Source organism: Antennarius striatus, chromosome 11 (assembly GCF_040054535.1).
Source record: "Antennarius striatus isolate MH-2024 chromosome 11, ASM4005453v1, whole genome shotgun sequence".
Lineage (NCBI taxonomy): Eukaryota > Metazoa > Chordata > Actinopteri > Lophiiformes > Antennariidae > Antennarius > Antennarius striatus.
The window spans coordinates 5,679,801-5,705,000 of NC_090786.1; the positions used below are offsets into that span (position 1 = coordinate 5,679,801).

Below are 25,200 nucleotides of genomic sequence, written 5' to 3' on the forward strand. Positions count from 1 at the left end.
TACCTCCTACTTTGATACCAGGGGATGCTGAACTCTAGAACTTTCAAATGATGCACGCAGAAGCCAGAAAAATGATTTTTTTATTCATTATGTTTGTTAGCATCTTCAAACATCTTTTCTTTCCAAACAGTATAGGTGCTCTTTTTCAGTTTATTTCCTTGAGCAAATCTAGCGAAAACAGCTCAAATCTTACAAAACAAAAGTCAGTTCAGGCGGGTTAGCTGTTACTTAGTCACTGAATCCCAGGGAGGAGTGATTTCACACTTCAAAATGAGATGGAATGATGTCTCCAGTAGATGGGACTCTTGCATATTCCATCTGAAAAGATGGAATAAGAGCTACAGCTGACTGTCTGATAGAATAAAATCTTAATCTTGTAGTCGTTATCTTCTAAACTAATATATGGTAGTAATATCCTCATTGAATTCTGATCGTTTCAGGTGAAAATTATTCCAGCAGGAAGGGACAGAGTATCCTGCCCACTTTGTTCTGTGACCCATCATTTGTAAAATATCTTTGAGTGCTCAGACTGCATCATTTCTGAGAAATGACTGCCTTTTCTTAAAAGTGATGGTCCATGAAAAAAATGGTGGTTTACGTATGACACAGCCTCTGCTAAACAGAGCGTGAAAAGGCTTGTAGTCCGCTCCTTCACTGAAACTGAAATCTCCGTTTTAGTTTACTGTGTTTACTATGGATTCCCATAATGCCAAGCTTTAACAGCAGAGAAAGTATGAAACCCACTCAGCATAATCCACAATCCCACCAGTCATGCATAGACGCCGTATGTTGTTAACACATTTGAGCTAGAATTTGGCTGAATACATTACTTTCCTCTTGATTTACATGCAGGACCCTGCAGCGCAGCCACTGATTTACTGTCACCAGACACAGACAGAAGTAAATGGACCATACCGATGCTAAGATTCTTTGAAACAAACAAAATAATTGCTGTCTTAACCACAAAACTTGTCATAAATCATGACTGGAGTCACTGAGTGGCATTCAAAGGAGAAACGATATAGTTTTGTCTTTTTTTTTTTCTTTTTTCTTTTTTAACATTGGCAGAAGATCATCAAAATGAATTTTAAGAGTTTTGGAATGAAGCCCTTCAGCTTTGGTGGAGAATTTCCAACACAGTCTCTGGGCTCAGATCCAACATGTTTGTCTTTTTTGTATCTTTTTTGTACACGGATATCGTGCCATTGAACGCGAGAGCATGTCCAGCTTGGACGATCTCATATATTGGCATAAAAATTAATACGAACGCCTGTATCTTACGCTTTTTCTCCCATGCTTAAATATGAACCTCCACCTGACTGAGTAAGTCGTCACATTTTCATTTTTAAAATACTGAGGTGTTCTGTATTCCCACATACACCTTGCCCAACTCTTCCACTTATGTTGGAGGAGAGACGCCTTTAATATTTATGCAGAGCAAACCAGCAGGTGATCTTTATATAGAACTCAACTGTCAGATGCAAAGTAGAAGAATACGAGTCAACAAGAGGTTAAACAGCAAGTTTTCCTGAGATGCTTTTACAGCATATATGTTCTGACTGTGACTGGGGGTGGGTGGGGGTAGCAGAGGAGATGGACTGTCAGAAGAGGAGAGGATTATGGAGACGCAGCTAATCTCTTTACTCAACTCAAATCTACATCAACTCAGAACATAAGAATTGCATGATCGGTGCACCTTGGCTTGTGATGGCAAACGTGTCAGAGGAAACACATGGTAACAGTTACACTGCAGATGGATTTAAATGTGCACCGCTACGTTACCTGGTATAGACAGATATTGAATAAGTCATACTTCCTGCAAACGTTTTCTGCTTCAAGTTTGATTGATTGATTGAGGAAATGGACAGATGTATTTATCTGTATGCCTAAAGGGAACCCTTTTTAAAATGGAATTGCATGAGGATATTACTCCCAACCTGTCCCACACTATTTATACAGATGCAATGCTAACCCTGCTAGCGAGTCAGAGGCAAAACCAATGTTATGCCCTCCTAAAACTACCACTGTGTGGTATTTATACAGAACATGGTATAAAGCAGTCACAAAAGCCCCACCTTGAACAGGCTGCTTAGTGGGGTTACTCTTTCCTACATTTCCCATAATGCAGCCTTATAGTGTCCCTTAGTGAGTTTCCTTCACTTTTCTCTTCAAGCCTAATAAACAGACCTTAAGGAAAACTAAACTTTTGTTTTATATTTAGTTGAAGGGATTTCAGATACTTTAAAAACAGTATGCGGATACTGGTGATAGGAGCCTGTAATTGTTCACAACAGACTGCGTGACAGACACTTTAAAGTGTTTGAACAAACAAATACTGTAGTAACATTTCAGGGAAGACGTTACGTTTCCATCTGAGATTCATTTCAAATTAGTTTCACAACGTTATAAATGTCTGTATTTTTAAAACGGCTCAATTTGTCTGTATTTTTCTCCTTTTTTTCATCTTCTAACAGCGTTTAGGGCATTTTCGTAAGCATTCATAACCCTTCGCTGAGAGGACTCGTTTGGCTTTGCTCCCTGAACAGATCTGCCTGCAAATGGTTTTTGATTTCTTGCCACGGGTGTGTAATGCGAGGTGGAGAAGGGCAGGGTATTCTGCAGCGCTGTCATTGTGTCAAGTGTTGGCAGGCTGGTGGTGAATCACAGTGAATGTAGCAGATGATACCATGTCATATTTTGTCACTAAACAATTATTTTTTTAATACTAGAATGGTAATATCATGTTAAAATTCATCCTCTGTGTCGTGAGCCGCCACATCACTATAGCTGTCCCCGTGCTTTGATCTGAAACGCCCCTCTGATCCTGTTTATGTGAATGAGATTACAGATATCCTGGATCACAGCCCCAGTGATGTCTGATTGCATTGGTTTTATCAAATTAAAAAGAAATAAGCACCATGTGCATTTACATAATGTATATAAGATGTCTTGCTCACACCCACCTGATAAGATCTTCTCTCTCTGCCTCAGAAGGTCCAGATTATGTAGCACGACTCATTCTGATAATCCTACTGAGTAATTACCCACCTCCAGTTATGTTATATCATGACACTTCATGTCACAGCACACAAACACGTCCACGTTCACAAACAAAAACTCATGTTTTTGTTGGTTGAACACTCCGTTAACATGTATCATACATGTATTTGCATAAAGATCCTGCAGAAATCAATATGTGATGTGATGCCAAGTAATTTATTCCCTTCATTAGAGAGTTATTAAGTTATGCCTTGTGTTTTCTTCCTACTTATGATACAGATTAAGAGATATTAACTAATTTAACACTTCAGGCTGTTAGACAGAGAGAAAACAAATTTGTTATTTCGCAACATGACGAATCCAACCCCTATTTGAGCCAATATGTGTGAAATTTCACCACATTAAGTACGGCAAAAGAATTAAAACATGAAATACGTATTCAGAGTCTGCATCGCCACCTAATTTATCTGTTTGTTTGTATTTTGTTGATTCATAGCTCAGCACACATTAAAAAAAAACAAAAAAAACAAAGAGAGAAAACAGAACAACCCAGACAGCCAGCTGTGTTACATACCGGCTGTGGAATGAAAACAGCAAAGAACATCCACCCATTAGTACCTCCAATCTCTGATAGTGTTTACTGTCTCCGCTCCTGTCAGATGTTTCTGATTTTGTCAGAAATTTGTCTACAACCTACACAACATGGTAAATATAAAGTTCTATTTCTTTTTTCTTTTTTTAAAAAAAAAAAAAACTTTTTTACTTTATTTTAAAATAGATCGCAATTAATGCAACGTAAAATAATGTAAGTGTGTTACTGTTTTACGTTATATTACGTTACTTACGTTGTTTCACAACGTAACTGTTCAAGTTTGAAATCTCGGCGGCAACAGGATCGTTTTCTGTCGTCATGCTGCCCCCTGCTGGAGACAGTCTGCTATTACAATCTGTGACTCGCATCCTGGCAGCAATTTTATTGGTTTTTAATAAAATGTATTTTATATATAAAATATATAACTAATTATATATAACTAATATATAACTAATTTCCCTGATGGACCCTCCTGAAGGGATGAATAAAGTCCTACTCTACTCTACTCTATATTACTTTATTATATACAGTATACTGTTTTGGGAAAGCTGAAAGGTGATGGTTGCCATGTGAAGTTCAGGGTGGAAGTGAGGCAGACACTGATGAAAGGTGAAGAGATTTTAAATTATTTGGAAACTCCTGCTGGTGTGGTGAGGGTCTGCTCCTAAAAACCAAAGAAGACAAGGAGACTTGGTGGTGGTATGAAGATATCCAAAGGCAATTGGATATCTTCATTCCAGTGGAGGTGTGGAGGTGTGGAAATGTTTGGTGAAAATGTCTGTCAAGCTTTTCTAACTGGTCTGACAAAATCTTGGAAAGAGAGGATTCCTGAAAGAGGAGGAGTGTACTGATTCCAGTTTATCAGACAAAGGGTGATGCGCTACAGTAACTACGGGGGCATAAAGTTGATGAAGTTATTTATAGCAGTCATGGGAACCCGACTTTTAAAAGATCTGCCATCAGGTATATTGTGTCGTGCCAAGAAAAAGCAACACATACCTAATGTCAGAATAGACAATGCTGACGGAGGAGGAAAGAGGAGGCCAGAAGGACTTGTAATGTGTGTGGATTTAGAGAAGGCTGATGACAGGCTGTTAAAGGAAGAGTTGCAGTATTGTATGAATCCAGAGTGACATGAAAGTATGTGAAGGTGATGCAGGATATGTAGTAGGACAGTATGACAGCTCTGACATGTGTAGCAGTAATGACAGATGACTTCAAGGTGGAGGTGGGATCGGCTTTGAACCCTTTCTCATTTGCAGCGATGAGTGACAAGTGGACGGATGAGATTGGGCGGGAGCCTCCGTGGACTACGACGATGACAATGTGGTCTGCAGTGAGAGCAGAAAACAGGTTCAGACTAACCATTTTTTATTGTTCCTTCACCTTGGCCACAACACTAAAGGAGTAGTTCAACCAAAATGAATTTTCCAGTATTGCCTCTTCACTCCCATGTCCCTTGCTTCCTGCATCATAGTTCATTTCTGGAGCTTCACTAGACAGTATTTCCGTAAACAGATAGCAAAGCTAAGGATTTCAAGCATGAAATCTGAAAAAACCATTATAACATCGCCTTCATATTTTTATGTACAACCCATTTTTAAACCTGAAATCTTCACTGTAGCTGCTGGGCTCAACAAACTTCCCATCAGCACGGGGGGGTGGGGGTGGGGGTGGTGAGGTGAGCAGATAATAGACGCGTTTTCATTTTGTGATTAATTAAAAATACCTCAAACCAATTACCTCCGGGCTCCCAGTGGCCACACACCCCAGGACGGTTGCCCATCTTGGTAATCTTGACTTGATTAAAATAGACGCTCTATTAACCCAAAGGCTCAGAAAGAAACTGTGTACGGAAAGCAGTCGTGGTGTTTGTGGATGCATCACAAAGACAACAGAGGTCAGAGGATCGTGGCTCATTATGAATCATGGCTCTCCACTGACCCTCCCTGCATGTGATCCGAGTCGATGCAATATAGAGTCAGTTAATCCAGCATCAAAGCACATCTGTTTTTTATACTTCAGAAGACATTCTCAAAGTCCTTTTCATCTTGACATTCAACTTTTTAATGTAGAAATTAACATTCTGCAATGTGAAGCTGAACCAAATGTCTTCAGTGACTATTTACGTCTGGACGTCGTCTGACGGATGAACTCTTGACTGCACAGCATCAGCCCATCACTCATGATGTCACAGCTCCCGGAAGTTCAGAGGTCACACTCTGAACTCACAGGAAATCTGGAAGACAAGACACTTGCTACGTCTGTCAGACACACACACACACAAGCTGCTCAACAAGAGGGCAGTCAGAGGTGAGGAGACGCTGCCCGAGTTCGTCTGGACCCTGGAGGCAGAAACAAGCTCATGAACGATGAGACGGATCGCAAAGCGGTTCCGTGGGTTCTATTCTCAAGTTGTGCTGCAGTTCTTTTTTTAACAAGCTGATTTTATAGGTTTGATTCTACTTCTACTGATTGTTGTCTCATTTCTCACCAAGACGTTTTTATAAATAAGCACCTCCTGAATGTTTGGTTGATTTCATTACTTCATGCACGCTTCTCTTATTTCTATTATGGGTTTTAAAAAGAAGCATGAAACAGGAGAAATTTTGCCATATTAGATTTGATGTGATGTTTGTTGCACATTTATAAGATGTACTGTTAACTGTATCACTCCACTCAGTATGTTTCAATTTATTTATATTTTGCAGGCACTTTCAAATCACACAAATAAAACAGAAATTATTCACATCCTCTTCATTATCATGAAATCCAAGCGCTTTTGTACAGATGAAAATCAAGTTTACAAAACAGGCAGGTTTCTTCCACATTTCTGAAATAAAAATCTGTGCGCCTTGTAAAAGGCAGCTGTTTGTGACCTGCATTTGAGTCCGTGGCTGCATCCAGAAAAGCATTCTGGATATACAGTATACACACACACACACACAACAAAGACCATTTAAATAAAAGTCTATCTGTGCCTCTGAGTTGGGAAACACCCACTGGCTGAAGAGTCCTAAATCCTCCGTCTTGTCAGACAGTTGGACAAAACTTCTCTTAGGACTCACAAAAATTCACGACTATCATAAATATTGATTTACATGAGTAAAGGAAGATAAAGGCTTCAGGGGTTCTCATTTATGTCTTTTCAAAGTAAAAGGCAGAGATCAGACTGACTAATGTCAGTTCTTTGACTTCCTTTCATACAGGAAGCACTTATTTAAACAAATATCTTGGATTTTTTTTCTTGTTCAGTTGAAAGTTTGAGTTTATTTGTGCAGAGGGATGTATGTGCACATTTTGACACGATGATTTCCAAATTCATTTACAGAAAGTGGAACAGATTTCAACGCTTGCTGAAAATCTCATTTCAAAGGCTTGGGACAACACTCATTGATTTGTGGCATCACAAATGGTTTGAAGATATCCTGGTCCGTTGTACAGCTTTCAGACTGTATATACTCTTTCGATGAAAGTCTGTACACAAAAAGCATTATGTGCACACTCATTTTATAATACTTTGGTGTTAGCCATATGTGGAATTATACCATTGACTACGGCTTGGAGTAGTTATCTATGTTCTGGATCTCAATCCTTTACAGAACCAGCTCATCTGAAGCTCTAACAGCAGCAATCTACAAGCATGACGTAGAAAGGAAACATGAAGAAAGAGACAAGCATGCAACTACAAGCTACACTGAGGGAATGATGGGTAAAGAGAGAATGTACAGAATGAGATATTAAAGAAGGATTATTTTCCATCCTTCAAGAGCTGGTGTCACTAAAGTAGGCCTGTTCAATCCGTCTGCAGAAGGACAACAGGTTGCTGTTGCTCTTGATCCTCTCGGCCAGCTCTGTGCTGGTCAATCTGGTGGTGAGTATAGTGAAGAGGTGACCGAACACCAACGCATCCAGTTCTGTAGGCCTAAAAAAAACACACACACACACAGTCTGATATTTTACTGCTGAAATCAGACATTCAATAGAAGAGGTCTGCTTTGATTGATTTTATGCCAGAGATGAAAAAAAAAAAAACTTTCACATTTTGCAAATTTGGTTTTTATATGACATTCCACCCAATTCTTTAAGAAGTCATGACATTAATCATCTTCTTAATGCAATGTACATGACAGAAAAACATTTTCTACGGAAATTCAAATCAAACATTAGAAGTCATTCCTGTTTTACACCTCAAGGTGGGGCTAAAGACAAGATTTGAACCCTGACAATGTCTCCTGCTGAGATGAGGACTCAGAAGAACCCCCTCCTCATGATTTTATCATGGTGTTATGTAATTCAGCTACGATGGCAGAGACCAAAAGACACCAGACAAATAAACACCCAGAGATTTAGATACCTACTGTTTGTTAAAGAAGTATGGTTGTGTTCCCAGCCGTTGGGACAGAGCCTGGCAACACTGACTAACAACCTCATAAACCTAAAGCACACACAAGGAGACAAAAAAAAAACTTTAAATGATGCAGCTGACCTCAGATGGTTCATGTAACAAACATGAAGACATTTCTGACTTTCACTGAAAGGTGGTAGCTAACCTGTTCCAATGTTTTTCCTCCCCAGCCAATGGCGTTCATCTTTCTGCGAACCTCCCACTGTTTCTGATAGGCGAGGATGTTACTGAGAGGCCATGAGTAAGGGCTGCTGTATCTGGGGCGGGAGATCTACCATTGAAACGCACACACATAGGATTCACTATACTAATATTAATCACTGACATGTTTTAATAAAGAAAGATAAATATTCTCACCTCAGCAGCTGTAGCGTTGTCACACCACTGGATGTACAACTGAGGAAGGAGGAGAAGATATGATGGAGAAATACCGACCACAGCTTTGTCAAGGTTCTGCAGCCAGCTCAGCGTCTTTGTTAAATGGGAAAGATTCTATCTCTGTGTGTGTGTCTGTGTGTGTCTGTGTACCTCAGCAGTAAGCAACAAGTTGTTGACAAGCTCCATGTACGCTTTCATTTCAGCTCTCTGAATATCGTCTAAGCCATCACTCAGAGAATGACCCTGAGAACCCCGGCACAAAAAAAAAAAAATTAGCTTCTCATCTTAAATCAAGCTTTTATTTTTTAAGTAATGAGTCCAGTGATTTACCCACCTGGGTAATAAATTGTGAAAATTACATCCATGCTATAATCTGGTAATAAAAAGTCTTAATAGCTGTGATAAAACACACCTTGGCTTTGGTGAATTGCACTATTGGCCCCAATTCTGAAACAACCTGGTTTCCTACGTGGATAAAGGGAATCTTGCCTACAAGGTTACAAAAAAAGGAGAACACACAAAGAAAAAAAAAACATGAAATATCCAATTTATCTGGTCAAACCACAGCAGTTTCAGATCCTTCTAGGTGCTCAACGTAAAGGGTTTGTTATATTAAGTTATATTTTATATTACTTATATCAAGTTATTGTTGTTACTGCATTTGGCATTAATACTTTTTGCAATATGATGACATTCAAAAACTGGATTAACATTTGAAAACAACAATAGTACAGACCAGAGGGTGACATGTGTTCAGCATTTACTCTGCTGACCACCCGCACAGGTAGGCCACACATCCTGAGATAGGCCTGTACAGGTGAGACAAGCAGTGGGCCAGTTAGTACTGCAAGTTTTCATTCAGAAGTCAATCAACATATCTAAAATCCATTCAGTCTTTTAAGACTTCTCATATAATCTGAGAACAGAAGTTCACCTGAACAGCAAGAGATGAAGCGCAGTCTGACAACAGAATCTGATCCTCTATTAAAAAAAAAAAGAATAATAAAATAATATCCATAAAAATAACAGTGACAGCCAGTACATTATAGTAACAATCCATAATGTTTCTCCATTTTGGAAAAATAATAACTTACCCTTCAGTGGTTGGTACAAGGTTGCAGTTTCAGGCCAGGGCTCAGCAGCTGTCAATGTCAAAAACAGACACGCAGGACCCGCCCTTTAGCCACATTTAGCATGGCTGAGTTCAGGAGGGTTAATCAATGCTTGACACATACATTATATATTTACACAAACTCGGTTTAGGTCCTGTGACTAAACTCCTTTATCTTCATCCAATACGGCGTAACTGCTATTCAATTACAAATGAATTGCTGCTAAGTGGAAAGGCGCTCACTGCTGCTGATGGACGGGAGATGTCCCCCCGACAGCCACCGGTTTTACCTGATTGTTGTTGCAGTACATTTTCTCGCCACTACGGGCAGCTCTGAGCAGAGTAACACGAGCATTTATGGTGAGCGAAGAAGAAATTATCCGCCATATTGGCTATAAGGGTAGCTGAATGGTATTCAATGTAGCCACATTTCATTGGAGTACGACACAGTTCTGGGCACCGCTCTTATCGATATTGAACCCCCAGAAGTGTTTTTAGACTGTCATTGTGTTTTTGAAAAATAATCCGTAAAATTGGCGTTATAAGATCTAAACGCTATGTTAGCCACTTGGGAAAAAAGACACTTCTAGCTTTGCTCGAACGATAGTAATATAAAAAGATGGACAATCACGTCGTTACGTTAGTAGTTGAACAGTTCGGCTACAATACATGGCAGTAGTACTTCCGTGCAATTAACTAACAAAGAGGTTAAATTGATAGATTAGGTTAAATAGCAGTTAAATCTCAATTCGTTTAAATATGATAAAGGAAACGCTGAATTGAGCCGTAACTTTACCTGCCATCTGGGACACGAACGCCTCTGCAGCAAGAGACATTGTTTTCATGAAATATCACTAAAGTTTCGCAGTAGAAAGAGAGACGGGGTCAGGTCCACCGCTTTCAAGTGTAAGGGCAACCGCTTGCTGTGCAGTCACCGATTGGTCCGCCCGTGATTATTGTCCGTAGGAGTAAATGGGTCTAAGACTTTTGTTCCGCTTTGTGTCTCAGTTTCTCATGTATGGTTTATTTCCACTCGCAACGCGCAGCTTGTTCTACAGTGTCTGGTAGAGTGAAAAACATATTGTTTGCTGACAGGAGGAGGTCATCATTGAATTTGGCACAATGCACAAAAAGTGATAAACCTAAAATGGGCTTTGGAATTCAGAGATCTCACTTTTCAATCTTGTCTGTATAGATTGTTTTTAATCGTGAAAAATGTTAATATTGTACATGCATTGATCACTTCGTGATATAAATCTAATAAATTATTCGCTCAAAATACTGTCATGTAGATTATTGTCCTGATCCACAAAACAGTTTACTTCTAAGCAGCAGTACTTAATGCCATCAGCCGGGGGCGTTCTTGCTTCACCGTGGGCAAACTGCAGAGAGGCAGGTGTTGTGACAAATGAGGCAAGCATTCATTACACTCACCAAGACAAACAAGTACATCTCGACCATGTTTACCACACGACAAGTCACAGTACACATCTAATGACAAAATATTTGTTTATCTTCTATATGCAGACATAACATTAATTTTGAACATTGCAATCACACACGCACACACACGCATATATATATATATATATATATATATATATATATATATATATATATATATATATATATGTATATATATATATATGTATATATATATGTATATATATGTGTGTGTGTGTGTATGTATGTATATATATGTGTGTATATATATATAGTATATGTATATACGTATATCTTGGATTTCCAGTCATGTTGCACATAGGCAAGTTGCTGCACATTTAACCGTGTCTCGACCGGAAGCCGCCAATTAATGCCTGTCATTTCCCTTGCCCTTAACCCCATACACCCCACCCCCACACTCTCATACACAAAGACAAAGAGAAGGATTTATTTCATAATCAACGTCGTCTCAGCCCAGTGCGTAACGAACGCGTAAAAAGCGCACATAAGTCCTAAGATCCGACGTGCAATGCATTACGAATTGTGTGTATGTAAGAGCATTCCACACAATAATAATGTCTGCTCCACTTCTAAATTTTAACCTATGTTTGTTACAAATCGCTTGTCAAATATTCCAACGCAGCATGTGCATATTTACCTTTAGATATGACTTTTCCCACTCGGCCTATTAGGCTACTGTCTTCATAACGCGGTCTACACATGGTCATGTAAATGTCGAGGGATGCATTAACCCGCGGGAAACTTTGGCGGACATACTAAATCTTACATGTATAGGAGAAAATGCTTCAAACGTGTGTTTTCACGGATGTTCGACTCGCATCAAGTCAATAATCTTGATGCTTATTAATCAGAATACAAAAAAATCTAAATATAATTAAAATATAATAAACATGTTTTTTCTGTCTTCAGTTTTATGGAATCAATCATTCTTATTTTCTTAATTGCCAATCTTTGAGGCAAATGATGAGCATGAGTTAGGTTTTCATTCATAAAAGATCTTCTGCGTAATTATTTACGTCACTTCCGTAGATAGTTATAACATTAACAAATTGTGTGTGTGTGTGTGTGTGTGTGTGTGTGTGTGTGTGTGTGTGTGTGTGTGTGTGTGTGTGTGTGTGTGTGTGTGTGTGTGTGTGTGTGTGTGTGAAGATTAGGACAAAAAAAGGGGTTTGGTTTCGGTATTTGGAATATTTTCCCTTTTTATCATCTATGCAGTTTATTAAGCATTTTCACATATAAAATTCTTACATGAATTTTTCCTTTTTTTTATCAAATATGTAAGCATATAAAAGGAACAGAAAATTCGCTTGCTACGAAGGATTACATGTGTTTCTAAACAACACATTAAAAAATAAGCACTGGCGTATATAAATCATGAGCATATTAACTGGAATCAAAAATAGAGGGGGGGGGGGTTTGTATTTCGGGCGGTATCATTTTGAACCTGTCGTTGCTGAATCAAATATCAAACGTGTCAGAAATCTCTGTTTGAAGAAACCCTGTAACCCTGAGAAAGTATTTCTGCGTCTAACATCAATTAAAATTATTTTTTTCTGATTCGACATTTCCTGTGCGTATAAATGTAAAACTTCCGCCCAAAATTATTTAGAAGTTTATTCATACCATGGAGATTAAAAAAAAGCAAGACATGGCTACTTATCCTATAATTATGCATTGTTTTTGGAAGCTCCTCTGTGTACAAAATTAAAGCTAGAACATAATTTGTTAAATCATTCCGTCATTCATCCGCGAGCAAATCCCGCTCTCCTGTTTTTCCCTTTTTAAGCGCCAGTTTGTGGAAACAATTTTTTGGTAATGTGCATATTTATAAGTTAGGCTTTGTAATCTTTTAGGTAGCTACTTTAAAACCCTGTATATGTTTACCCTGTAGAAATAAAACCCTGTTTTATCCAAAAGACGCGACTAAACTACTAGGCACTCTTCTTTTGCGCCTTTAATAATGGATGACTACGAGTAAAACATCTTCCCAAATTCTTGAGAAAAATTTCAGAGTATCTACTAACGGGAAGTTTATCTAAAAACATTCATGAATTAAATATTAGAATTGGATGCAACCTCACAACAAAGCTTTGAAAACATATTTAAAAAGTTCAAATATATGCGTAATACCATAACAGATTTTTTTTTTTTAAACTTATTCAGGCTCTGTAAGTGGATGGCCTGTATTATTCAAGCGGTTTAGAATAGTTTCGGGACTGCAGTCATCCTGGACCCGTTTAGCAACATCAGTCCTGGGGGGCGAAGGTGCCTCCAAACTCCTCTCCTCCCGCCGTTCTCAGACCGTGATCACCGCCCTCACGCTGCTATCGCTGCTCTTGTTGTTAATGCTGTCCGTTGTTTTCTTGTTCTTGCTCTTTCCTTTGGTGTTGGGCAGCTTGTTGTCTTTCTTCCAGCGCATGCGCCGGTTCTGGAACCACACCTTCACCTGCCGCTCGGTGAGACACAACGCGTGGGCCACCTCCACGCGGCGGCGGCGCGTCAAGTAGCGGTTGAAGTGGAACTCCTTCTCCAGTTCCAGAACCTGCTGGCGGGTGTAAGCCGTCCGTAGCCGCTTTGGCTCTGGACCCACGTGGTTAGGATTGACTGGAAAAATTAGGGAATAAAAAAGATGGTTAAAAATGTTTTCTTTATAAGTTTTAATTCTATTTTTAGTACTAATTATTATTAGACAAATTAAAATTGGAATTGCAGTTAGACTAAGTTAAAATAAATAAAGCCTAACTGAAATTTCCCGAGTTTGTCTCATAAAATTATCTCGGTTTATTTTAACATTATTACGTTAATTTTGATGTAATAATTATTGTAATTTTCTACTGAAAATCTCCAGTTGTGATGGACTGGGAGCTCAAAGAAGCGATTTTTGCTTTCATCTTGCTGGTTTTGTTCAGCTCCAGCGTTGCACACTAATGACACACAATTTCGCGCGCACACACACACACACACACACACACACGTACACACACATACACTGTGGCAGGGCCATAAAACTTTATAGGGGTTGTAATTCTCCCAGACTCTCACTAAGATCATAAATAACTCAACAACAAAAACGGTGCTCACAAATGGACAAAAGAAAGAAAGGAAAAGACGAAAGGTGGAAAGAAAGAAGGAACGAAAAAGGGAGAGACAGAGAAAGAAAGAGAGAAAGAAAGAAAGAGAACCGCGCACAAGGGAATCAGATAAACTGAAATTATAGGGAGATTAAACGGTGAAGTCGATTTAAACAGATGAAAAGCTTATCTCACCGTGAGCGATGTGCACTTTCTTCATCCATGGGTAGACAACAATAGGCGGCTTGTCTTTGCCCTGACAGGCCGTTTTCCTCTGCACCTGAACGGGCTTTGGACAGGTCATCCATGCCTTGCACTGCAGGTCACCCACAGAAAACCTCTCCTTGCTGGGGGTGTCTGTCTCCCTGTAGCCTGGGAATGGTGCACCTTGGTGCAGCGAGAGGTCCTCTCCATCCTCCGTGTGGTGGCCCTGCAAAGAATGTTGATAGCCGGTTTGTTGTGGTGTGTATGGAGGTGGAGGGGGCTGCATGGGGTGATAGCCTCCTCCATAACTACCACTGTCCTGTGGGTTGTTGTAATACCCCCCTTGGTCACTAAAATTACTGTAATCTTCTTCACAAGGCGGGAACTGCGGCTCAGCATATTTACAGCTCACCACGTAGGACTCCATGATTGATTTATAGCGAGGCTGGTAGGAGAATACTAATTTTTCTTCTCTCCCCTCTCTGTGTCTCCTTTTCCCCCTCTGGCATCAAGCCATCCTGCGGCTGTCAAATAGACGGACGGCCGCGCGGGCCACGTGACCCTGCGGCTAGCCAATAAGGTGCGACACTTTGGGTTGTTTATGTCAGACGTAATGGGATAATTTGAAGAAACAGAAATGTTCATGATCGGACTAATGAAGTCTGCTGGAGGGAAAAACGTTCAAATGAAACGTGTAAGAAGTGAAAAAGATGATGTAGGTATTATTCATTTTTTAATTCTCTATCTATCTATCTATCTATCTATCTATCTATCTATCTATCTATCTATCTATCTATCTATCTATCTATCTATCTATCTATCTATCTATCTATCTATCTATCTATCTATCTATCTATCTATCTATCTATCTATCTATCTATCTATCTATCTAGATACCCATAGGTTCTGTCTTATAAATTTTATTGTTTTTTTATCACCCCCGCCCCCTCCCACACATACAGCACCTATTGAAATTGAACGGATTGTAGATTTATGACTTTGGCTGAATGGCTTTCACCCCCCACACAGATGGCCGGAGCTGAAAAATTAATCTCGTCCATATTGAGGGACCACTGGACCATATTTGGCCTTGTGACGAGTCAAAGGTTGGACAACAAAACATGGCCGGTCAGAAAGGCATCCAATATAAGAATGAGATAAAAGGTTCACAGACAGTGACTAGTAGTTGGCTTTGTTAGGCTGGGGTCAGCCTGAGGTGTCCCGCTCACCACCACCAACACAGCTTTTTCAAAGGGGGGGGGGCGGGGGGATGCACTGTTTGTCTTAAAAAATGATGTTAGAGCAAACTGAACAAGAGAAAAATGTGACAGGACTGAAAAATGAAAGGGTATAAGAAATTGAAAATTGTGAAAGAGATAAGTGAGAATATGCTAAATTGTAAGCCCTCACATGAAGAAAATGTCATGCATTGAGATTGCTTTTGTTCCTTGAGCAAAAAAAATGAACGTGTTCAGTCCAAAGTGCACAATTAAAATTTCTGTTTTGATTTTTTTTTTTTTTTTTAATCTCAGCATCGAGGAAAGATAACAAATCTATGTTTTATTCCACAGGATTTCATGAGGATTCCGCTGCAGCTGCTCTCTGAGGATGAAGGTCTGACGCGTCACAAAAAAATGTTAATAGCTCTAATAAAGAGGAGGGAAAGAAAACGGTTTTGCTTGGCTGGGGCATTAAAGGAGCTCATGCGGAGGTTGTAATGGGTTTGAAGATTCTGGCATTGCTGATAGAGTGAAAGTGAACTAGCTTCTGTCTGATCTAATGGGTCATTTCTTCAGATGAGCTCATAATGAATGGCTGTAAAGGCGCATAAGCTACCAGATCAGTAATTATGTGGCAAAATGTCTTTTCTTGTTAGTTTTAGCATCTTTCCCGCATTGTTCCCACTGATTTGCACTCAAAGCATTTTTTACATGGAATATTTGTGTAGATTTTGATTTAAAATTTTGATTTATTCTTTTCCCATCAGTATATTTAATCACTTTATAAGTAAAGCTCCACTTTAAGAACATGGTTATTGTTCATGGTATTGTTAGTGTTCAGTCCCACCAAAAGGCCTGTATAACTAAAACCTGCAGGACCAAAGTCACTGTGTTGTTGACATCTTTTAAACTTTTTATGCAGAGCAACTTTGCCGTTTTATTTTCAATTAAGCAGCATTCAGCTTTTGTGCAGGCAGAGGACTTCATCAATGGTGTGATCATATTAAACAAATCATCCTGCTCAGTCCGGTGATCCATTCTGGCCAGTTGCCTCAACTGAATGTCTGCATCAAAAGGATTTATAAGTGAGCAAAACAGTGAAGCAAAAACCGTCTTTCTCTTCTCTTGGGTTTTGATAGATGGTTAGTCATCGCCCATAGACTCCCCTAGAACCCAATCTGTGACTAAGGCAGCTCCACACACATTCGGTTCTACAGGGTATATATAGGCGAAGGCTCACTTCACGGCCCACTGCTGATGACTTCTTTTTGTCGCTGACAGTGATTTACACTCACGCTCTCACACATTTTATCACGACTCTGCCTCAAAGTACAGCAAAGCCCGCTTCACCCAGTCCTCTCATCATTTTTTATAAAGAAGGGCATGCAGCCACGTCATTGTTTAATTTATTGAAACGATTAATGGTGCTGTAACGTGTAGGTTTTTGACATCGATATCTCATTAAGGCACACTACATTAATTCTGATACATAAGTGTAATTACTGTACACACACAGGACCCTCTCCTGGGAGGCTGGCAGCTTCAGCAGTGCACTGTTGGGAAATCTGCATGAAATCTATGTTATGGCACAGTGGGGGGAGTGATTTACAGGACAAAATACCAGGAGGGTTAGCGGCTCTTCCACTGCAGCTAAAGTTGAGTTATTATTTTACACGGTGTAACAAGTGAGACGCCAATGACAGAAGACCAGCATTAACAACACCGTTGGATAAGAAGTGTGAAATGTATTGATGTTTGCACACCCTGTCATAATGCATCATTCAGTTCTGCGCCGCAAGAGCTTTTCTCCATACGTGACCTTGGTGGGACGAGAACCCAGAGTAAGCCCTGTTATACTGACAGCCTCCTGTGGTTTGAACAAGTCTTATATTTTGTTGTTCGTGTAAAATTTGGAGGGTTTCCCAACATTTGGTGGATGCATTAATGAGCTCTGGTGTGGACAAGCTGCAACCATTAAGATGGTAGCTGATGGCAATTTCTGATTTTGGCAACCGAAGTGGAAGTTCTGTGGAAGAACACGACCCCAGGTCAAGAAGAAGTTTCTCATTTAGATCTGTCTGAAATTAGTTTATGATGGTTGCCAAGTGTTATTATTCGTAATCATAAATCATAAACAGGGAATTTGAAATGAAAGAAAACTTTGTCAGTATCATGGATGGATGGATGGATGGATGGATGGATGGATGGATGGATGGATGGATGGATGGATGGAAGGATGGATAGATGGATATAGGTAGGTAGGTACAGTAAACAGACAGACAACAGACAGACAGACAGACAGACAGACAGACAGACAAGACAGATTAGACAGATAGACAGATAGACAGATAGACAGATAGACAGATAGATAGATAGATAGATAGATAGATAGATAGATAGATAGATAGATAGATAGATAGATAGATAGATAGATAGATAGATAGATAGATAGATAGATAGATAGATAGATAGATGTGTTGTATAGGTTTACTGTACATTTGAGTATAGTGATGATTTTCTTGTGTGCAGCCCTTGCTCGAGGCGATGTTCCGTGTTCTGGCAGGGACTCATGTGGTCTGTTTACCTTGACTACATTCCCATGGCTGTTTGGGTGAAAACCTTTGCGCTGAACCATTTGTTGCTAAAGCAAAAAAGCATTGGGTTGCACGGACAGAGAGCAACAACTCAGCTTTAAGTAAAGTGAGAGTGAGTGAATGTAAAACAAGAGAGCTGAACACAAAGGAGCTTTTAACTTCATTAGTATTTCTAATAGATTTGATTTGAATAATGAAAGCAAAACATTTGGAGCACCGATCAGTGTCGTACAAATGATCTCTAGTCTATTCTGTTTGAGGACTATTAATCCATGCCTTGACTTAAAAAAAAAAAGAAGAAGAAGAAGAATTTGACCTGCAGTTTCATTTTTCACATTTATTCCAGCTTAAACTCTATTGGTTGAATAGGGTTTGAAAACTGGAATCATTAGCTTACACCTTTAGAACTGATCCCTGAACTTTGGTGGACTCCTTTTAGAGGCAACAACAACAACAACAGAGTGAAGTTTCGCTTTTTGAAAGAGCATTCTTCTTAAAGAATGTAGCCTAGCTGCCATCAGGTCGTGAGAGGGTCAATCAGAATCGTTGACCGCTGGTTCACCGTTCCATTAGTCCTGGCGCTGGACAGGGCCACGCAGGGGCTCAAGCTGGGGACCATCCAGAGTTCATGCGGCCCCCGGGAGCCGCGAACCCATTGTTTCACCACTTCTCTCTCTCTCTCTCTCTCTCTCTCTCTCTCTCTCTCTCTCTCTCTCTCTCTCTCTCTATCTCTCTCTCTCTATCTCTCTCTCTCTCTCTCTCTCTCTCTCTCTCTCTCTCTCTCTCTCTCTCTCTCTCTCTCTCTCCCTCTCCCTCTCTCTCTGGATTGCGCAGAAGCGACTTCAGAAATTAAAAACGACCTGTGGTCATTCGTGGATCAAAAATTGAGTCGAAACTTTTTTTTTTTCTTGAAGGAGATGAGAATAGAGTTCATTATCTTACCACCGCCGTTTAATCACGACCCTGAAAGCTTTTTCCATTATTGGTGTTTTGTATCGATTGATGTGCGCTCCAACGAATATTCCTAGGGCCGATATTTGATAAACATCTATCCGAATATGCTTTCTGCATGGGTATTTCAGCTGCATGCCACATTTTGAGTTTATTTTATAAAGCTATTATTTTCACATTGATCATTTTGACCGATCGAGTTTCTTGTTTCTATTTTCAGCACTCAGCTCCGACCACAAACTGCAACAACGTCTCACAGAAACGGCCCATAATCCTTTAGAGTAAATTTAATCCGTCTCTTAATCCAGAGTTGGGTCGGTGATATACAGCCATTCAAATGTGGCTTTTCTTTCTAGGGTCGTTTCACTTTTTCATCTTAGACAGGCTGACCGCTGGATCACCCCTCCGCCCCCGGCCCTCTGTCGGGTCAAAGCCGAGCTGAGAGCATCTTTAACCCGGTTTAGACATTAACTGCGACCTCCAGCCCTGGGAACACGCTCACTGTCTCGGAGTGACCGGATAAGAGCGCGTAGAAGCCGTGAAATTCTAATGGAAAATCAAGTTAGATGGGAAATCAGCACAAAAAAAAAAATCACGACTAAAATATTTTGGAAATTATATGCAAAAAATAATAATAATCATCAACGGGTTATCACTCGCCAATAGTGGCAACGATTTTAAATAAATTAAACTTAAATTTGAAAAAGACACCAGCGCCTGGTGTTTATGAAGGAAAACCAGATAAATTTAAAATGCGATTAAAATAAAGTAGAATTAATCCAGTGAAGAAGATGTTGGGTATTCAGCTATTTATCCCGACCTCTTAAATATTTCTGAGAGCTAACAGGTGATTAAAAGAGATTAATATTTCACGATGAGCACAAAGGGGCTGTAAGTTCTCGCCATAGGCCTAACTCAAACTTCTACACGCCACTTCTCTCCTCTTGGCTGCAGCATTTTAACGAAATTATAACTTTACAACACGTTCCTGCCTCGACCCTTTATTTAGTACAGTAAAATAAACTTAGTTCCTTCAGTAAAAAGTGATTTTATTCCACTCCCAACTCGTTTCTGCGAAAAACAGTGAAGAAAATCACAACATCTGCCGCCAAACTTGAAAAGTGTCGGCAACGACATTTCCACAGCCGCTGAATATTCTGGTGGTTTCAAAGATTGATGTCGGTGAGGTTCTGAATTTTTTTTCTTTCTTTTTTCTTTTTTTTTTTTTTTGCCAGTCGTGGTTCCCAGCTGCGACTTTAACCAAAATGCTCTCCCTGTCATAAACTGCTGCATTACCCTCCTCTGCTCGCTCCTGTTTATAACCTGAGAGGCTCGGTGCGCGCAGATATGCTCGTAAAATTTAATATCTGAAGAAAGCGTCATAAATCCCCCAGAAGTGTGTTCACATACAAACATCCATTATACTACCAGGATAGGAAATCATTCTGACTGCGGCAAACAACGCTGGAGACTGTTGCGGTAGGCCAAAGTTGTCAAAGAAAACTTGCACCCCACCGGCAGACCGAACAAAATATGAACTGCTTTTTATGTATAATTTGTTTCGAGTTTCCTCTCAATGCCACAAACCTTTAAATTATTACACCTTTCTACAAAAAAATAAAAACAAAATACAATATACATTTTACCATACTAGGAAGTGACGTGATATGAGGACAGCATTAACCCTATAACACTTGAAAATTATCCTCCCAAGTTGATATAAAGAAAGAAAATTGAATTGGATGTTATAAGCAAAATAATTCCTCGTGGGAGCCTAAATTTGCGAAAAATTATTACATTTATCCTCCATTCCTGATTAATTTTATCCTCCATCATTAGTGACTATTTGTGATAACGTGGAAGCAATTTTATAAATTTCATTTGACGTGAAAAGGTCAATATGAAAACTATTTAAATTAAAAAAAAACATGAACACAGTGGCACACCTTACCACTAAAACACGCTCACAGTCTGGGAGGTGACGTCCGGGTGTCCAAAAAAAGAAGAAAAAAAACCACGCGTGAACCTTTTCATCCAAGAACTTCTGCAGTGAGTTAATTAGATTATATGTTGTACTACAGGTGAATCTCTGGACCCCTTCATTGACTTCCACCGGGGCTCATTGGTGTTCCCCGGACCACAGCTTTAACACACCCTCTACATCTGCCCCTCCATCTGCCCCCCAATACCCATTGGAGTCATAACTCCATATGTGTGCCAAATATGAAAACAAGACACACTTACTGTTGGCGCTCTGGTCTCGCGTTAAACCACGAAGCCCCCGTGCGTAAAATCCCGTTGGAACGGATCAGAGCTGACGGCTGGAACCGTCTCCGTCGGTTCTCTCAGCTACACAAAGCGCATTCTGTTGATTTCGGACAAATATCAGCTACCAATCCCATCTGGCCGCCTGTCGGCTATTCTGTCTGAGTTATATTTTGGGGCTTGTCAAACCACAGGCAATAAAACACACTTTATTACCGTCACGTGTTCGGGTTTTTTTCGCTGCTCCCACGCGGGTTTCATAAATTATTAGGGTCCTACAATGAACGCCGCTTTAATCGATAGTGGCGCCAAATATAAGATTTAATCTCAGAGGGTTTTGTGATGCAGAAAATAGAAGTAATCCGCTATTTAAAGATTTTTTTTTTACTTTTAATTTTATCCAGAGGTTGTGTCATTTTCGGAAATAAAAAGCTTTATTTATTTTTGTTGCGCTTTGGGTTTTATTTTAGTGTGCTTTGGTTTTTGTGTTTTTTTTTAAAATAGAGTTGTCTTCTGTGATTTAATTTGGACCTTTTTATTAATCTATAACAAGACGGCGGTGTTTGTTAAAAGAACAGAGTCGAATCCATTTGTATTTTCGTGCGTAAAACGCAAACGCCACGTGGGTCGCGCTGCTGTCGCTTCCCCAAAACAAATAAAGACTAAACGCTGTGTGCGTTTTTCCGGATGTTTCTGGAATGCTGTTTGGGAGCATTTGTTTCCTGCTTTGATTTCCGTAAATGGGGAGCAATAAAGCCATAAACCAGCGCTGTGAAAACACACCACGGCTCCGTGTGTGCGTGATTGTGTGTCAGCTTTGCGGCTGTTGTACACATTCAGCAGAACAATTGCTTCATCTTAGTTGCGTACAAGACAATGTTCAAATAAATGGTCAATAATTTTTTTTTTCTTCCAAGACACTTTTGGTACTGAACCTATTAAAACATGTAGCGTTAAGTGGATTTGATATGGTGAATATAATTTAGTAATGTTATGTCTGATGTCGGACCGTTTGCGTATAGACAAAACGCTCAATGTTCAATAACCGGGGAGCAAAATACACCCCCTTCTTCCCCAAACCCCCCTTGATTAACAAAGTGTCCCAGCCGTTTGTAAACCACAACCCACTTGAATCCATGATTTATGACACGTTGTCTTGGCGTCCTGCCTAATAACGCCTCCCAGCTACTGTAATATAGAACCAGAAAGTCCCGGGACAACACAGCGCGCTAAGACGCCGCGTCCGCGGTGCATTCAAGGTAACTGGAAGAAAGGAACTCTCGTGATGCCTAATCGCAGAGTGAGGGTAAAAATGTAGTACTTCAGTTTAACAGGGGCGCAAAAAATATTATCACCGATTCTGTATCGCCATCTAGTGTTCAAAGCCAGACAATACAGCTGTAACCCAGGAACAACCGATGACGTCGTTTTTACCTGATGACGTTTTTGGTTTCAGATGGCTATTTTCTGAGGGACAAGGATTTTTAATTCATTATGATTATTATCATGCAGATACATCTTTGATGCACGTTCAAAACAATAAAAAATTAATAACTGATAATTATTGTTTTTAAAGTTACATGTTTTTTATTTTATTTTAAGGAATAAAAATTAGAAAACGTCAGCTTGAACGGAAGGCTTCTGCACCCGTCACCGACTCTTTTCCTCCCCCTGGTGGTTTGTGATAGTAACAGCATTGTTGACGTAAAATAACAGCACCAGAATACGAACCAGTTCAACCAGTAAATCATTTTGAACTCAAAACCACGACATAAAAAATAACGTAAAATTATGTGACACGTTTTCTTTTATATCTTATTTGTTTTAATCTATGTGTTGAACCTCAAACAAAATTATCTTGATTTAGACAGATTATCTTTGAATGTTTTGTTAGAATCATCTTTTGTCATTTAAAATGATCCAACAGTTACCCTGGGTTTAACCTTTACACTGCACATCTTAGAATCAAATAAAAGAATCAACTGATGAATGAAATGTACAACAATGAACTTCTCATTATTAACATCTGGACTCAGTGATCAAATATGAGAATAACTCCTAAAGTCTGCTTGACTTTTCAGTCTTCCAGTTATTTTCAACTCAGCTGATATTTGTTCATTAAAATCAGGCTCTTGGGACAAACCTTCAGGGTAGTTTTTCTTCGTTAATGTCTTCACACAATCCTGAAAAGACAGAGAGAGAAACAAATTTTTTTTTAATACTGAAAAAGACACAAACACATCTCCAGCTGCAGGCCTCCTCTTCAAAGTGGGTTTCTGTCCATCTGCTTTAATTTAATGTTCGTGAAATTCTCCACGACGCTGTTTTCCCTACACTTCCTTTTGTCTCTTTGTTTCTCTCTCACATATATTGACACATAAACACACACACACACACACACACACACACACACACACACACACACACACACACACACACACACACACACACACACACACACACACACACACACACACACACACACACACACATTTGCTGCTGCATTGCAGTGGGTTGTAAATACTGAATGCCAGCTGAGCTTGACTGAGGAGGGCCAGTGAAATACTGTCTTTGTTTCCCTCTATCTCTCACAGCCCACCTTCTGCCCTCACGGGGGAAGAAAGAAATGTAAAATTCAGAAAAGGGAGAAATAACGTCTCCATGTGTCTTTGTGTCTCTGACACTTAGACTGCCCTCATAAAAAGCAATGTTAACGCAAAATAAATAAATAAAAACAAAACAGAGGACAGACCATCTGTCCAAGTGCATTTTATGGAGGTAGGGGCAGAAAATCTTTCATTTTTTTCTCAGAGACCATAAAAGCTTTCATATTAAAGCCATATGAAGAAGGACAACTTGGAATTATTTATTAAGGTAAAACAAAGAAGTTTGTATAAATGTACATTTTAAAAATTGTTTCACAAGCTTTTCTTTTCACTGATAATAGTTTTATAAGCATCACCCAACACATTCCATTGTTTAATGCAAATAACTACAGTAAAGCGTACTGGTTAGTGCACAGGCTGTTATTCATTCATTCATTCATTCATTCATTCATTCATACAGGATGGTGATTTCTTCCATTTCATTTTAACCCTTTCCAGTAGTCTTATGACTCCATCCAAACAGAGTCAAATGAGAACTTTCGTGATTAATGCAGACCTGTTTATTAGATCTGTGTGACGTGGGTCTGCTGTTAAATTCCATCTAATTTAATTTGATTTGCTGGTGCAAATTACAATTCTGACTGGTGAAAGTTTGCAACCTGAGCAGCCAAATCCGAAACCTCATGCAATATTTTTAAAAGATTTGTAAATGATCCAAAAAAGCTAAAACCTATTGATCCGTGGATATACAGTAAATAATACAATAATCCACAATACGAGTCTATGGATCGAATCTACGCACACAGCCGTCGATCAGTGGATGAGAAGTTGCAGTTCAAATGTCACACCTCACGTGTTGGTACCTGATGTGAGCAGCCCGATGGACTCCATTTTCCTCTGAAGCATCCTGAGACACACAGAAAACAAAAAATCAAACACTCAAACCATTACAGATCAGTCGAAATAATTTCCCCGTGAAGTTTGGAAGCCGATCGAAGCGAAAATAGAAAGTAGACGAGGTAAAGCAAACGAACCTATTTTTTCCCCCCGCGGCCAGATTTCACACAGGTCAAAGGGAGTAAGATTGATTTCATATCTGATGTGTGTTACAGGTGAGAAGAGGTTCTGTGCGTTTAAAAAAAAAACTAAACGAATGAATTACAAAACAAAATAAATAAATAAATAAAACACGAGATTTGGGGTTGAATAGCCTGATCCAGAACGAAGGGGAAAAAATGCGCAGAGAAAAGCGTCCATGGAGGCGCGGGTACGGACAAGCAGTTCTGGGGGACCGAGAGCGCGCAGCCGGGGCTGCCCGTGAGGTTACGCACTGAGC

General features: G+C 39.6%; 2 protein-coding genes across 3 annotated transcripts; both read right to left on the reverse strand.

The window, feature by feature from the left end:
- Positions 1–5,698: 5,698 nt before the first annotated feature.
- Positions 5,699–10,425, reverse strand: mtx2 (metaxin 2). Of its 2 annotated transcripts, none has more exons than XM_068327318.1 (10): positions 10,286–10,334; positions 9,473–9,520; positions 9,313–9,359; positions 9,115–9,187; positions 8,791–8,867; positions 8,529–8,621; positions 8,358–8,396; positions 8,146–8,271; positions 7,954–8,030; positions 5,699–7,517 (listed from the first exon to the last, which is right to left on the reverse strand). In XM_068327318.1, exons 1-10 carry the CDS (start codon positions 10,332–10,334, stop codon positions 7,358–7,360), a joined length of 789 nt encoding a protein of 262 aa, XP_068183419.1. In that variant the 3' UTR covers positions 5,699–7,357. The 2 variants fall into 2 exon arrangements, with proteins under 2 accessions (XP_068183419.1, XP_068183418.1); XM_068327317.1 differs by having other exon boundaries at positions 5,700–7,517; positions 9,473–9,576; positions 10,286–10,425.
- Positions 10,426–13,249: 2,824 nt separating this feature from the next.
- On the reverse strand, positions 13,250–14,655 carry LOC137603996 (homeobox protein Hox-D4b-like). Its single transcript, XM_068327906.1, has 2 exons — positions 14,220–14,655; positions 13,250–13,557 (listed from the first exon to the last, which is right to left on the reverse strand). Exons 1-2 carry the CDS (start codon positions 14,653–14,655, stop codon positions 13,250–13,252), a joined length of 744 nt encoding a protein of 247 aa, XP_068184007.1.
- Between the last annotated feature and the right edge of the window lie 10,545 nt (positions 14,656–25,200).